Raw genomic sequence first — 13,456 nt, 5'->3', positions numbered from 1 at the left:
CCATAGTAACAAATGACCACACCTTCTGCAGCCAGTCATATATTGATGGTGGGGATTGTTGCTTCAATTGTTGCGCTATCGCAAGCCAAGCTGCAATCAGTAAACACATGAAGCTCCACTTTTGCGATTTCGTAATATCCCTTGACCGTGGATCCCACATCCCACAGAACCATACTTTTTCTCCCACCTGACTGATGTCTTTAAACATCCCCTCCATCTGACATTTCACCTTATCCCAGAACCATTGAATTCCTGGGCATTCCCACCATATGTGCTTCCAGTTTCCCACCCGCTTGCAGCCTCTCTAGCATAGCTCTGACGTTTGTGGATATGGGGTGTTGTGCCATTGGACTAGAATTTGTATCCACATTGAAGATAATTTAATTGGGGTAGTATTCAAAGAGAATATATTTTAAAAAAATTAAAAGAAAAGGGAAAAGAAAGAGAAAACAAACCTAACTTAAACATAAAAAGAATTTGAAGATGGTGTCCCCTTAGGGGACCAAGGTGAGAGGAGCAAGGATGTCTTTCTGGCATCTAGTTAATCACACAACCATCACGACACCCACTTTGAGAATGTTGTAATATCCTGGCCATCCACCAGATGGTTACCTATGCACAGCATGTGACTCTAAAACAGAGACAAACTGAAAAAATACTATTACAGAAAGTAACGCATCCCATGCATATTTGATCCTAATATTGTAAGATTCTTTAATGTGTGTGTCTAGAAGATGGAGGTGGGAGCAACACTCGTCTCATGGATTTTGCCATTGCATGACTCCTCAACCTCTTTGATAGACTGACATGAGCTGTTGTTCTTCAAGTGTAGCGCAAGTTTCTGATTTATGAGAATCTTATTTTAAAATTGTGTGTTTTGTTGTTTGTATTTATTTAGCAAAAGCGTAGTCCTACTAGAATTCGTGTCGAAAATTGTATTAACTTGGAATTTGACAAAAAATCAAGGGGTTGTGTACTGTGTGGCACTTTAAAACATTAACAGAAGCTTAGTGATAGGAGACACATTACATTGCTGTGTCTGTGTCTAAGATGAAGGAGGACATTCTGATTAAACCATTGATAGGAAAAGAAAAATACACACTTTGGAATTTTCGTATATGGCAATGACAGGGCCATCTTTTCATATTTTAATGAATTTTAACCATGTAATCTTAATATATTGGTGATTTTTTGAGGTTTTAAATATTGTTGAGCTGATACCATACCTCAGTTAGGTGTTTTCCCAAGACATCTTTGTTTGGCTTGCAGGCCACAGGTTCAAATCCTGGCATCGCTGACTCCCCGCCAACCCCTCCCCATTTTCTATCTGAGGTCAGTAACCTGGTTGCCATTGAATTTGGTAATAATAGTGTCTATTACAGCACCTAGAGGCGGGAGGAATCCAGCATGCAGCACCATGTTAAAAACTGTTATTATTACTAAGTTATTATTAGGGCTGTTGAAATTCAAGTCAATGAAGAAAGGTATTGGATTGTAGCTCTACTGTGGCTGACCTGTCCCCTTTCCTTGACTTCTCTTGCAGGGCTGTATGAACAGTGTCCAGGCCTGGCTGTCAAGCAACATCATCCTCATCGTTGGCGTGTGCTTGGGTGTCGCTCTGCTTGAGGTGAGTTTTCTGGAGCGCACGCGTGCTCCTGGAAAGCGTGATTCCTGCTGCCAGAATGGGGGCAGAGCTTTGTGTCTTTGGGAATCATGCTACATCTAAGACAAATGATGGGCTATTTCTGTGAAAAACGCAAAGCAACTATAACATTTATGGCGGAACTGAAATAAACAAAATACTCTGTTCTCAGTTAGTGAGATCAATCTATTTCCTTGACCGTCCTTGCCCAGGTCACGGCAGAGAGAAATGGCCTGGATCTTTCATTATTCTTACATTGTGCACTCTCCCTCCTTCACACCTTGTTTGGATAGCTTTCTCCTAATGGGGGTCATGTCACAACATTTCTCCAAAGATGCTGCACGATGTAGCTGCAGAATTAGGAAAACGTTATCCCGGGTACGCTAAATTCCTATCACGGACCAGGGTAACCCGCTCCCCCACTCCTTGCGTTTTCCTACTTTTTAATTGGGTGCCTTTTTCTTTCCTTACTAAGGGGGGAAATGGTGTGGGTTTTAGAATACTTGAAACTGTGACAAATGGCTAGTGAATGAAACTCGTTAGGATACAGGTTTGATACTGTCATTCTAAAGAGCTTTTCATCTTCTACAAGAAGCCCCTCAGTGGTTGCTTATTTCTGTGACTGATAAAGGTGGGAGTTTTCTGCGTCCCAGAAATAGCTGCACTGAGCGGGCAACCTTCAATGTTTTGGGAAAGGTTTAATAAGACACGTCTTGAATTCCATCCAGCCCAGATGTTCTCTGACATGGTTGTGCGATTCAGTTGTCTAGATCTCCCTTCTCTGTGCGGTAAATCTAGTTTTTCCGCTTGCCCATTGATCTAGTTTGTTAGTAGACGTCCTTCTTTGTAGAGGATGATAGGGAGCGGTAAAGAGCTAAAGAGGGGATGGGCTTGGTTGGCTCCTCATTTCGATTTGCTTTCATAACATTCCCATCTGTCAAATTTAAGTTGAGGACAAAAGGGATCATCCACCTCTACTCAGAAACATTCTGCTTAACTACTTACCTTCATTCTGTTTTTTTTTTAAATCTATTCCCAAGTATCTCCAAGAGGCCATCATTACATACCCACCAGGGGTGGAGTTTGCCTCTTCGGCTACTTTACGTTGTGGCCTGATAGGTTTCCAAAAATGATAAATGCTTCGTGGAATCACACTATCGGGATCCATATTTACTAAGGCTTGTTCGTATAAGCGCACGTTTAGGTTTAGGTTGGGTATCAACACAGGGAGCCCTGACGGCTCAGAGCCATGGGGATGAAATGCATGCATTGATGGGTGAGCAAATGCACCTTTGTGGTGCCATTTATCCCATTCCAAACAGTCTGTAAGTCTGGAGAACCTGTGGACAGTACAAACATGCACATTATGAGCTGACCCATTCCTAACCCATAGTCATTATTAAAGAAAGCCGAACCATCACATATCCCTGGTGAAAAATGCTTATCAAAGAAGGCCCAACAACCCATATTCATATCAGAGAGTGCTTATCAAAGAGGGCCCAACAACCCATATTCATATCAGAGAGTGCTTATCAAAGAGGGCCCAGCACCCCATATTACTAATGGAAAGTGCTCCTTACATAAAGCACAACACTCATATTCCTAATGTAAAGTGCTTATTAAAGAAGGCCCAACAACCCATATTCCTAATGGAAAGGGCTTATTAAAGAAGGTCCAACATCTCATATTCCTAACAGAGAGTGCTTATTAAAGAGGGCCCAACACCTCATATTCCTAACAGAGAGTGCTTATTAAAGAGGGCCCAACAGCCCATATTACTAAAGGAATGTGCTCATTACATAAGGCACAACACTCATATTCCTAATGTAAAGTGCTTATTAAAGAAGGCCCAACATCCCATATTCCTAATGGAAAGGGCTTATTAAAGAAGGCCCAACACCTCATATTCCTAACAGAGAGTGCTTATTAAAGAGGGCCCAACAGCCCATATTACTAATGGAAAGTGCTCATTACATAAGGCACAACACTCATATTCCTAATGTAAAGTGCTCATTACATAAGGCACATCACTCATATTCCTAATGGAAAGGGCTTATTAAAGAAGGCCCAACACCTCATATTCATAACAGAGAGTGCTTATTAAAGAGGGCCCAACACCTCATATTCCTAACAGAGAGTGCTTATTAAAGAGGGCCCAACAGCCCATATTACTAATGGAAAGTGCTCATTACATAGGGCACAACAGTCATATTCCTAATGTAAAGTGCTTATTAAAGAAGGCCCAACAACCCATATTCCTAATGGAAAGGGCTTATTAAAGAAGGCCCAACACCTCATATTCCTAACAGAGAGTGCTTATTAAAGAGGGCCCAACACCTCCTATTCCTACCAGAAAGTGCTTATTGGCGAGGACTCAACAGCCCATATTCCTAATCAAAAGAAGGCACGTCAGCCCATATTCCTGATGGAAAGTTCTCATTAAAGAAGGCACAGCATGCCATATTCGTAATGGAAAGTGCTTATTAAAGAATGCACAATAGTCCATATTACTAATGGAAAGTGCTTATTAAAAAAGGCGCAACAGCACATGTTACCAATGGAAAGTGCTTATTAAAGAAGGCACAACAACCCATATTTCTAATGGAAAGTGCTTATTAAAGAATGCAAAATAGCCTATATTACTAATGGAAAGTGCTTATTAAAGAATCCAGAAATAGCCTGTATTACGTATGGAAAGTGCTTATAGCATTACACCCAACGGCACATGTTCCTGATGGAAAGTGGTTATTTGAGAGGGCTTATCAAAGAATGCAAAATAACCCATATTCCCAATGGAAAGTGCTTATTAAATAATGCACAAGAGCCCATATTCCTTATGGAAAGTGCTTATTACATAAGGCCCAACATCCCATATTCCTAAAAGAAAGTGCTTGTTAAGAAGGCATAACAGCCCATGGTCCTAATTTAAAGTGCTTATTAAAGGTGGCCCAACACCTTATATTCCTATGGGAAACTGCTTATTAAAGACAGCCCAACAGCCTGTATTGCTAAAAGAAAGTACAGTGCTCATTACATAAACCCTAACGGCACATGTTCCTGACGGAAAGTGCTTGTTAAAGAAGACACAGCGCTCATTTCCCACTGGAAAGTGCTTAATAAAGAAGGCAGAACGGGCGACAGAAACTCAAGTGCTTAAGACAATGGGCCTCATTACGAGGTGGGCGGTAAGGGATTACCGGCACCGGTAAGGGCACCGGTACCGGTAATCCCTTACCACCCTACTACGAGGTCCCTTAGCGGGTCCCTTTCTTAACACCTGGTTTTACCATGCGTTATGGAAGGGACCCATTAAGGGACTTCAGAGCTAATAACGGTACCGCAATTTGCAGTACCGTTATTAGACCCTTCCCATTGAGCCCTATGGGGGCTGAAATGGGAATGGGTTATGGCTTTTTCAATGGCGACTTACCGGTCCCGCAAAGGTCGGAATAGATCGGTAAGTCCCCATTGAACGGGACCGGACACGCTGCCGGTATTGGAGGTAGTCATGGCGCTAATAGTGCCATGACTACCTCCAACCTTGCAATGAGGCCCAATGTATTTACACACACAGAACGCCCCATAGGAAGTCATTGAGCAAATCTAACGTCCCACCAATGAACCAACTCATTGGGCCTCATTACGACCCAGGCGTTAAGGGTTAACACCGTCGTTAACCCTTAACGCCTGATTCTGATTTTAACGGCTGCTTTTAGCAGCCGTTAAAATCCTTTGCGCTAACCCACCATGATGCTAATTACGCCACCGTAATTTACGGTGGCGTAATTAGCGCCTTCCCCACTCCCATTATGCCCTATGGGGCAAAAATGGGAATGGGGAAGGGAAAATGGGAAATGGGGATTTACCGCCCCACTCACCTTGGAATGGGGCGGTAAATCCGCCATCCACCATGGTGTAAACATAGTTTACACCATGTTGGTAAAGTTGGCGTACTTAGCGCCTGGGTCGTAATGACCCCAATTGTAATGAATGGCTATCCTTGTTCTCTTTGGATAAAGACATGCGTGGTTATAATCATTGCAACACTTTGCCGCAGTCACCTTGCACTTTGACATGTTTCAATGGGCGCATGCGTACACGCATACCTAATGCCCCCTCTCCGCCCCCTCCACCCTTGCTCCACAGTTCCTGCAGATCCTGGGCGAGGTGCTCGTCTTTGCCCTGCAGCGGAGCATGCGCAGGAGTTCCTCTGATGATATTCTCTTCTTCCCCGTCAGGTGGCGTCAGTGTGTTTATTTGGCGTGTGTGTGCGTGTGCTTCTGTCCTACCATTTTCCTTAAACACTATCAATCACACCCCAAAAGCGTATCTTCTATATGAAACAGAATACTTTGTAATTTGAACGATCAATCATATTTTTAAATAAATCATTCTTGTGCCGTCTGAATCAGGCCATAGCCCGAGCTCTTTATTTCATAGCTCAGCAGCAACCAAACACAGGACCTTCACTACAATAACCCCTGCAGGCCACTGAGCACTGGCCCAAGAGATCACATGTCACCCAGGTTACCCAAAATGCACCAGAGAGCACCCCAGTGTGCTTTCAGAGTAGATATTCGATACTTCCTGGTTTGGAAAACTGTTTTTCATTAAGAAATGGTTCATGTACTTTCATTTATATTTATACAAAGTGGCTGATGTTACTATATCAGTATTCTGTTTCAAAAGACAAATTGGTGTGTGAACATTTCTGAGTGTCTTATTTTGACATCTTAAAAATAAGCTTTCCCTTTCACTGTTGGTTGGAGAGTGAGGTGCATGTGTGCTGTAATAGTTCAAGTGCAGACTGAGCCCAGAACATTTAAGAACATTTTTTTTTATTCACCCTATAAGTGCCTGTGATTTTTTTCTCCTATATAATTTGCCAAACCAATGCTCCAAGGGCCACGGCCAAATGACAGGCATGCGATCCTGGGACGGGAGACACATAAGATAGTTGTGTCCTGGTCCATATCGCCTTGGATGTATTTCCCCCTGTTGTTTAGCTGTGTGAACTGCCTTCCTCCTTCCCTCCATCTCCTCTGTTCTTTCTTTCGTTCTTCCTTCCTTTCTTCCCCCTCCCTTCCTTTCCCCCTCCCTTCCTTCCTTCCTCTTTACCCCTTCCCGCTCCCTCCCCTCCTCTCCCCCTTCCCTCCTTCCTCCATCCATTCCCTCCTGCCTCCCTCTCTTCCCTCCTTTCTCTTCCCCCTCACCTCCTCTCCCCCTCTTCCCTCCTTCCTCCATCCCTTCCCTCCTGCCTCCCTCTCGTCCCTCCTTTCTCTCCCCCCTCCCTTCTTTTCCCCTCCCTCCCGTCCTTCCCTCTCTTCTCCCTCCCTCCCTCTTTACCCCTTCCCCCTCCCTCCCCTCCTCTCCCCCCTCTTCCCTCCTTCCTCCATTCCTCCCCTCCTGCCTCCCTCTCTTCCCTCCTTTCTCTCCCCCTCCCTTCTTTTCCCCTCCCTCCTGTCCTTCCCTCTCTTCTCCCTCCCTCCCGTCCTTCCTCTTTACCCCTTCCCCTCCCTCCCCTCCTCTCCCCCTCTTCCCTCCTTCCTCCATCCCTTCCCTCCTGCCCCCCTCGCTTCCCTCCTTTCTCTTCCCCCTCCCTCCCTTCTTTTCCCCCTCCCTCGCGTCCTTCCCTCTCTTCTCCCTCCCTCCCTTCTTTCTTCCTTCCCTTTTCTATCGTCTCCCGGGTATCCATTGCTCCCCCTCTTCACTCGCCCCCTTTGATGCCCACGTTATCTTTTGTCTTTCTGCCCCGCCCCATGCTTGCCTCTATCTTGCTGCCATGTCTCTGCATGCTGGCGCGGAGTGCAGTGCTATGCCTTTAACCGCGTCATGCCATATGCTCCAGAGCCAGGCCAGCCTCCAGGTTCCAGAGCTCTCCATAGCCGAGGGGACACGTCTCAGTGTCTTTGCCCACCGTGAGTATAACGCCATGTTTTACAATGGCGTCCAGCGGGATCTCAAGTTTTAGGTCGGAGTGCTACATGTGTACTTTTATATTTAAACCTCATGAACACTCAATTGTAATCAGAAGTAAAAAGTTAACTGAACGATAACGAAATGTGATTAGTTTACTTTATGTGAAATACTGATATTCCATTTAGTATGTTTAATCCTATTCGAGATCAATTATAACATTATCACGGCGTCATTTACCATTTTGCTGACGCGGAGGTAAGGTCACAAGATGGCAGCCATGCTACTGGAAAGAAAACGGGGTCCTATCATTTAAAAATACTTCAAATTCTTTGAAGCAAAGCCGCAGCAGTCCAGAAAGTCTGCAGCCAAAGTAGATGAGCAAGAGAACGAGACCACGATTGAGAAAGCGCGCGCGCGATCAAGAACCAGAGAGAGAGAGAGAGAGAGAGAGAGAACACAACACAAGAACACGATTGAGAAAGTGCGCAAGCGATCAAGAACCAGGGAGAGAGAGAGAGAACACGAGAACACGATTGAGAGAGAGCGCGAGTGATCGACAACCAGAGAGAGCGAGGGAGAGAGAGAGAGAGAACAGGATAACACGATTGAGAGAAAGCGCGAGCGATCGAGAACTGGAGAGCGAGGGAGAGAACATGAGAACACAATTGAGAGAGAGAGCACAAGCGATCGATAAACAGAGAGAGAGAGAACACGAGAACATGATTGAGAGAAATCGTGAGCGATTGAGAACCAGAGAGCGCGAGGGAAAGAGAGAACACAAGAACACGATTGAGAGAGAGCACAAGCAATCGAGAACCAGAGAGCAAGGGGAGAGAGAGAGAACACGATTGAGAGAGCGTGAGTGCTCGAGAACCAGAGGGAGAGAGGAAGAGAACACAAAAACACGATTGAGAGAGAGCGCAAGCGATCGAGAACCAGATGGAGAGAGAACATGATTGAGAGAGAGTGTGTCGATCGAGAACGCAAGAGAGAGCGAGGGAGAGAGAGAACACGAGAACACGATTGAGAGAGAGCACGAGTAATCGAGAACCAGAGGGAGAGAGAGACAGAGAGAGAAAGCACGAGAACACAATTGAGAGAAAGCACGAGCGATCAAGAACCAGAGAGAGAGCGAGAGAGAGAGAGAACATGAGAACACGATTGAGAGAGAGCGTGAGCAATCGAGAACCAGAAAGAGGAGAGAGCGAGAGAGAGAGAACACGAGAACCCGATTGCGTGAGAGCACAAGCGATCGAGAACCCGAGAGAGAGAGAGAGAGAGAGAGTGAGGGAGAGAGAGAGAACACGAGAATACGATTGAGAGAGAGCATGAGTGATCGAGAACCAGAGGGCGAGAGAGAGAGAACACGAGAACATATTTGAGAGAAAGCGCGACCGATCAAGAACCAGAGAGCGAGCGAGGGAGGGAGGGAGAGAGAGAGAGAGAACACGAGAACAGGATTGGGAGAGAGTGCGAGTGATCGAGAACCAGAGAAGGATCGAGAGAGAGAGAACACGAGAACACGATTGAGAGAGAGCGTGAGCAATCGAGAACCAGAAAGAAAGCGAGGGAGAGAGATAGAGCACAAGAACACTATTGAGAGAAAGCGTGAGCAATCGAGAACCAGAGAGAGAGTGAGGGAGAGAGAGAAAGAACACAAGAACACGATTGAGAGAGAGAGAACACAAGGACACGATTGAGAGAGAGCATGAGCAATCAAGAACTAGAGAAAGAGAGAGAGAGCGTGTGAATGATCAAGAACCAGAAAGAGAGCGAGAGAGAGAGCACAAGAACACGATTGAGAGAAAGCGCGGGAAATCGAGAACCATAGAGAGAGTGAGTGAGGGAGAGTGAGAGAGAGAACACGAGAACATGATTGAGAGAGAGCGCGACTGATTGAGAACCAGAGTGAGAGCGAGGGAGAGAGAAAGAGAACACGAGAAAATGATTAAGAGATTGAGAGAGAGCGTTAGCAATCGAGAACCAGAGAGAGAGAGAGAACACGAGAACACCATTGAGAGAGCGCGAGCGATTGAGAACAAGAGAGAGAGCGAGGGAGAGAGAGCGAGAGAGAGAGAGAACCCAGTTGAGCGAAAGAGCATGAGAAAGAATCAGAGTGAGAGTAACAGAGAAAGCGGGAAAGAGAACACGGTTGAGAGGGAGAAAGAGAGAGAACCAGCGAAAGAGAGGTGGAGAGATAGAGAGAGAGAGAGAGAGAGAGAGAGAGAGAGAGAGAGAGAACGCGATTGAAGGGGCGAAAGAGAGAGAGCACGAGACAAAACCAGAGAGAGAGAGACAGGGAGGGGGAGAGAGCGAGCGAATGCGATTGAGAAAGAGACCCAAAGAGGAATAGAAATGGCGATACATAGACATAAGTGAGTGAGAAAGATGGAGAGCGATTGAGGAAGAAAAAACGAGAGCTATAGAGAGAGAAGATATCATGTGTGCTTCAACATACAATATCAACTTTACAGGAGAACAAATATTACATACTTTAAAAAAGATACTGGAAACATTTTTCATATAGAGATTGTGTCTGTTAGCATATGAAGAAACAAAAGTACGGGTTTACTGATAAAGCAGCAACATAAAAAAGAAATTAGAAAGGGATTGAATGGCTGGTCCGAGCATATGGCATGAACGCTGGGCTTCTGAGCTCAGCCCCTGGATATCTTCCCAGTGTGACGTTTCCGTATTAACCCTTCTCTTCTGCTTCCGTGGCACACAGGGACTTCTACGTGGAGTACTGGCAAGGTACAGTACACCCAGTGGGCTTGCATGTGGGACGGACTGCCCCATGAGCGACGGGCACCTGCTGGTATTGTGAATGTCTCTTGAGTGTGGGGCAAGGGCATTTCAAGCCAATTCTTTATCTTGTGCCAAGTGATGGAGGAATATGCAATGGACGCCCAATCAGGAAGTCAGTCAGAATTTGCCCCGCCCCTCTTTACACCTAGGTCATGTCTTGGCGTTCCATCAGCACCTGTGGGTGTGTGTGTGGGACAGGGACGCAACAAAACCTACATTTGGGGGGGGTGGCTAAGTAGTGATGGGAGGGGCACTTCAGAAAATAGGCAGGGTAAACCTGGAGGCTCCACCCACACTTTTCTACCCCCTCTCTGCCCCACATGGTCTGGTGTGGGGACCAACTATCAGATAGTACATTCTAAAGCGCAATATGCAGAGAGGCGATGGAAATCTTTCTTGATAGTAGCAGCTTTCAAGTTTTACTGCGTTTGTTTAAGTACATTTTTCTGCAAACACAGTAACACTTTAACACCGCCAGTTTCAGGAAAGGCTTCCCTCACCTCTCTGCCTAACAAAATGCAAGCCGCGTTGTCCGCCCTGTGTCCCTGCTTTCCCTCTCATCCCGCCTCCCAGCTGTCCCCCGTGGTCTGATTGGCTGCTGTATAATGCAGCCAGCGAACCTAGTCGCCGTCCCAGTTCCTGACCGCCTTTACCATCCCGGCGTGTTCAGGTGAGCGTGGGTGACGCCCGACCCTCCTGGGCCTCGTTATTTGGGCATTGTTTTGTTCTTTCAAACTCTGCATACTTATCTCACTCAAAAAACTCACACAACCATCTCTCGCACAACAAGCCGCACGCACTTCACTTCCCAGCCCTGCCCGCAGCATTGTCCGCCCTGTGTCCCTGCTTCCCCTCTCCTCCCTCATCCCGCCTCCCAGCCATCCCCCGTGGTCTGATTGGCTGCTGTATAATGCAGCTGGCAAACCTAGTCGCCGTCCCAGCTCCTGACCGCCTTTACCATCCCGGCATGTTCAGTTGAGCGTGGGTGAGGCCCCGCCCCTCCTGGGCCTTGTTATTTGGGCATTGTTTTGTTCGTTGAACCCCCCCCGGCCCTGCCCGCAGTGTTTTCCACCCCGTGTCCCTGCTTCCCCTCTCCTCCCTCATCCCGCCTCCCAGCCCTCACTGTGGTCTGATTGGCCGGTTGGCTCCTTTAACTGACCCTTCCAAGGTAGCCCTCTGCCCGGCAGCCCTTGCGACTAAGGGCCCGGGGCAAAGAGCGGCTCCTACATTGGCGGCTCCAGGACGTGTCTGCAGGTGTCCGGAGGGGATGCCAAGGAAGCTAGCAGCTAACAGACACCAACAAAAACTGAGTGTGGCATGGGTGGGGAGTAGAGCAATTACTCTACTCCAGAAAACCCCAGCCACTCTATTGTACCTTCCAATAATATAGACTGCCATAATATTAGTATGCCCGCAATTAGATAGACTTGTGAATATTAGCCTGCGTCGCATCTAGATAGGACTATGAATGTTAGCATGCCCGCACTTAGATAGAATTGTGGATATTAGCATGTCCACACTTAGATAGAATTGTGAATATTAACATGTCCCCACTTAGATAGAACTGTGAATATTAGCCTGCGTCGCATCTAGTTAGGACTTTGAATGTTAGCATGCCCGCACATAGGTGAAACCTGAATGTTAACATGTCCACACTTAGTAGAATTGTGAATATTAGCCTGTGTCGCATCTAGATAGGATTTTGATTGAAGGATAGCATGCCCGCCCCTAGATGAAACTTGAATGTTAGCATGCCCACACCTAGATAGAATTCTAAACATTAGCCTGCATCGCATCTAGATAGGATTGTGAAGGCCAACAAGTGCCACACTTAGACAAAACTCTGAATGTTAGCATGGTAAAGGTCAGGTAACCCACTAACCAATATAACCTCAAACTCTGCATACTTATCTCACTCAAAAAACTCACACAACCATCTCTCGCACAACAAGCTGCACGCACTTCACAACACTGCAACAACACATAATCCAGAGCAACAGCACACGCGGACTGACACTGATCCAATACCCGCACCAAAGCTCAGCACCCGGTGTATACCGAGTTGAAGCTGCCAACAGAACACCACTCCTCTCACTATCCTACTCCCTCTTCACCTTACTAACCCATCCCACCTTATCCTTTACAGATCCGCCAGAGCGCCTGGGGACCAATTCCGTTGGTGACGGGGCGCGGTACAAATACATTTAACATTTGCACACATCCAGCGATGCACCTAGGCTAAAATTTAGGCGGGGGCTAACCCTTCAAATGTTGGGAGAGGCGCTAACTTCAGAGAAGGTGGATGAGTGGCAAACTTACTTGTTTCGGGGCATCTAACTTCATTACTCATTGTAATGAGACTTTTCTAGTGCAGTTTCAATGTTACAAGCAGTTGACTCTCTCTCCGTTAAGTCTGACAACACCCACTTAAGGACTGCTTTGAGAATGAGCTGTCTCCTGTCCCCCCTACCCTTCCAATCACTCTCCCGGCATGTAAGTACTAACCCCACATCACAATTTCAATTGCCTAAAAATGTATGCATATAAATGCAGGTGCTAACAATGAAATGCTTTACTTAACCAAGGTTTCCCAGAGCACTTCAAAGGATCAGACCTCGGATTCGCCGCATTTCATAAAATATCCCAAACCCATTGAAGAAGATCAACACTCAAGACTCAGGTGCTTCTGACCAGCACCCACCTGTCAGCACATCACAATGCCTTTAAATTCCATACACAGCTTACATTAGATTGCAAAACCACACCTTGTTCGAATAAAAACAGTTTACAACTGAGGAGTCAAGTCCAAGTAGGTAATAGCCAAAATGTTGCCCTCACAATTACGATGGCCCAAAATGGTGACTTTTTCTTTTAGCCCCCCCCTCTTACACCATATATATGTTTGGGGGCTATGTAATATAATGGTAATATGGGGGGGATCCAGTGGGTCTCCCCCCATATATGTATGTGTATGTGTATATGTATGTGGTGTAAGAGGGGTTTAAAAAAATTACAAAAAGAAAAGTCGCCATTTTCAGCCATTGTAATAAAAGTGGTCGCACTAATCACATAGATCCGTTCAAGTCA

The 13,456-nt window shown here is 46.2% G+C and overlaps 1 protein-coding gene across 2 annotated transcripts in view; it reads left to right on the top strand.

Annotated features, from left to right (window-relative positions):
• The window catches only part of LOC138526952 (CD82 antigen-like), a 462,340-nt gene that overhangs the window by 374,830 nt on the left and 74,054 nt on the right, over positions 1-13,456 (top strand). For both annotated transcript variants that reach the window (XM_069637869.1, XM_069637861.1), the window contains exon 8: positions 1,544-1,627. In XM_069637869.1, the coding sequence (XP_069493970.1) occupies positions 1,544-1,627 (84 nt within the window). The remainder of the gene's footprint in view (positions 1-1,543; positions 1,628-13,456) is intronic.

Source organism: Ambystoma mexicanum, chromosome 1q (genome assembly GCF_040938575.1).
Source record: "Ambystoma mexicanum isolate Mex_15411 chromosome 1q, UKY_AmexF1_1, whole genome shotgun sequence".
Classification (NCBI taxonomy): domain Eukaryota; kingdom Metazoa; phylum Chordata; class Amphibia; order Caudata; family Ambystomatidae; genus Ambystoma; species Ambystoma mexicanum.
This window is presented reverse-complemented; position numbering and strand designations above follow the sequence as displayed.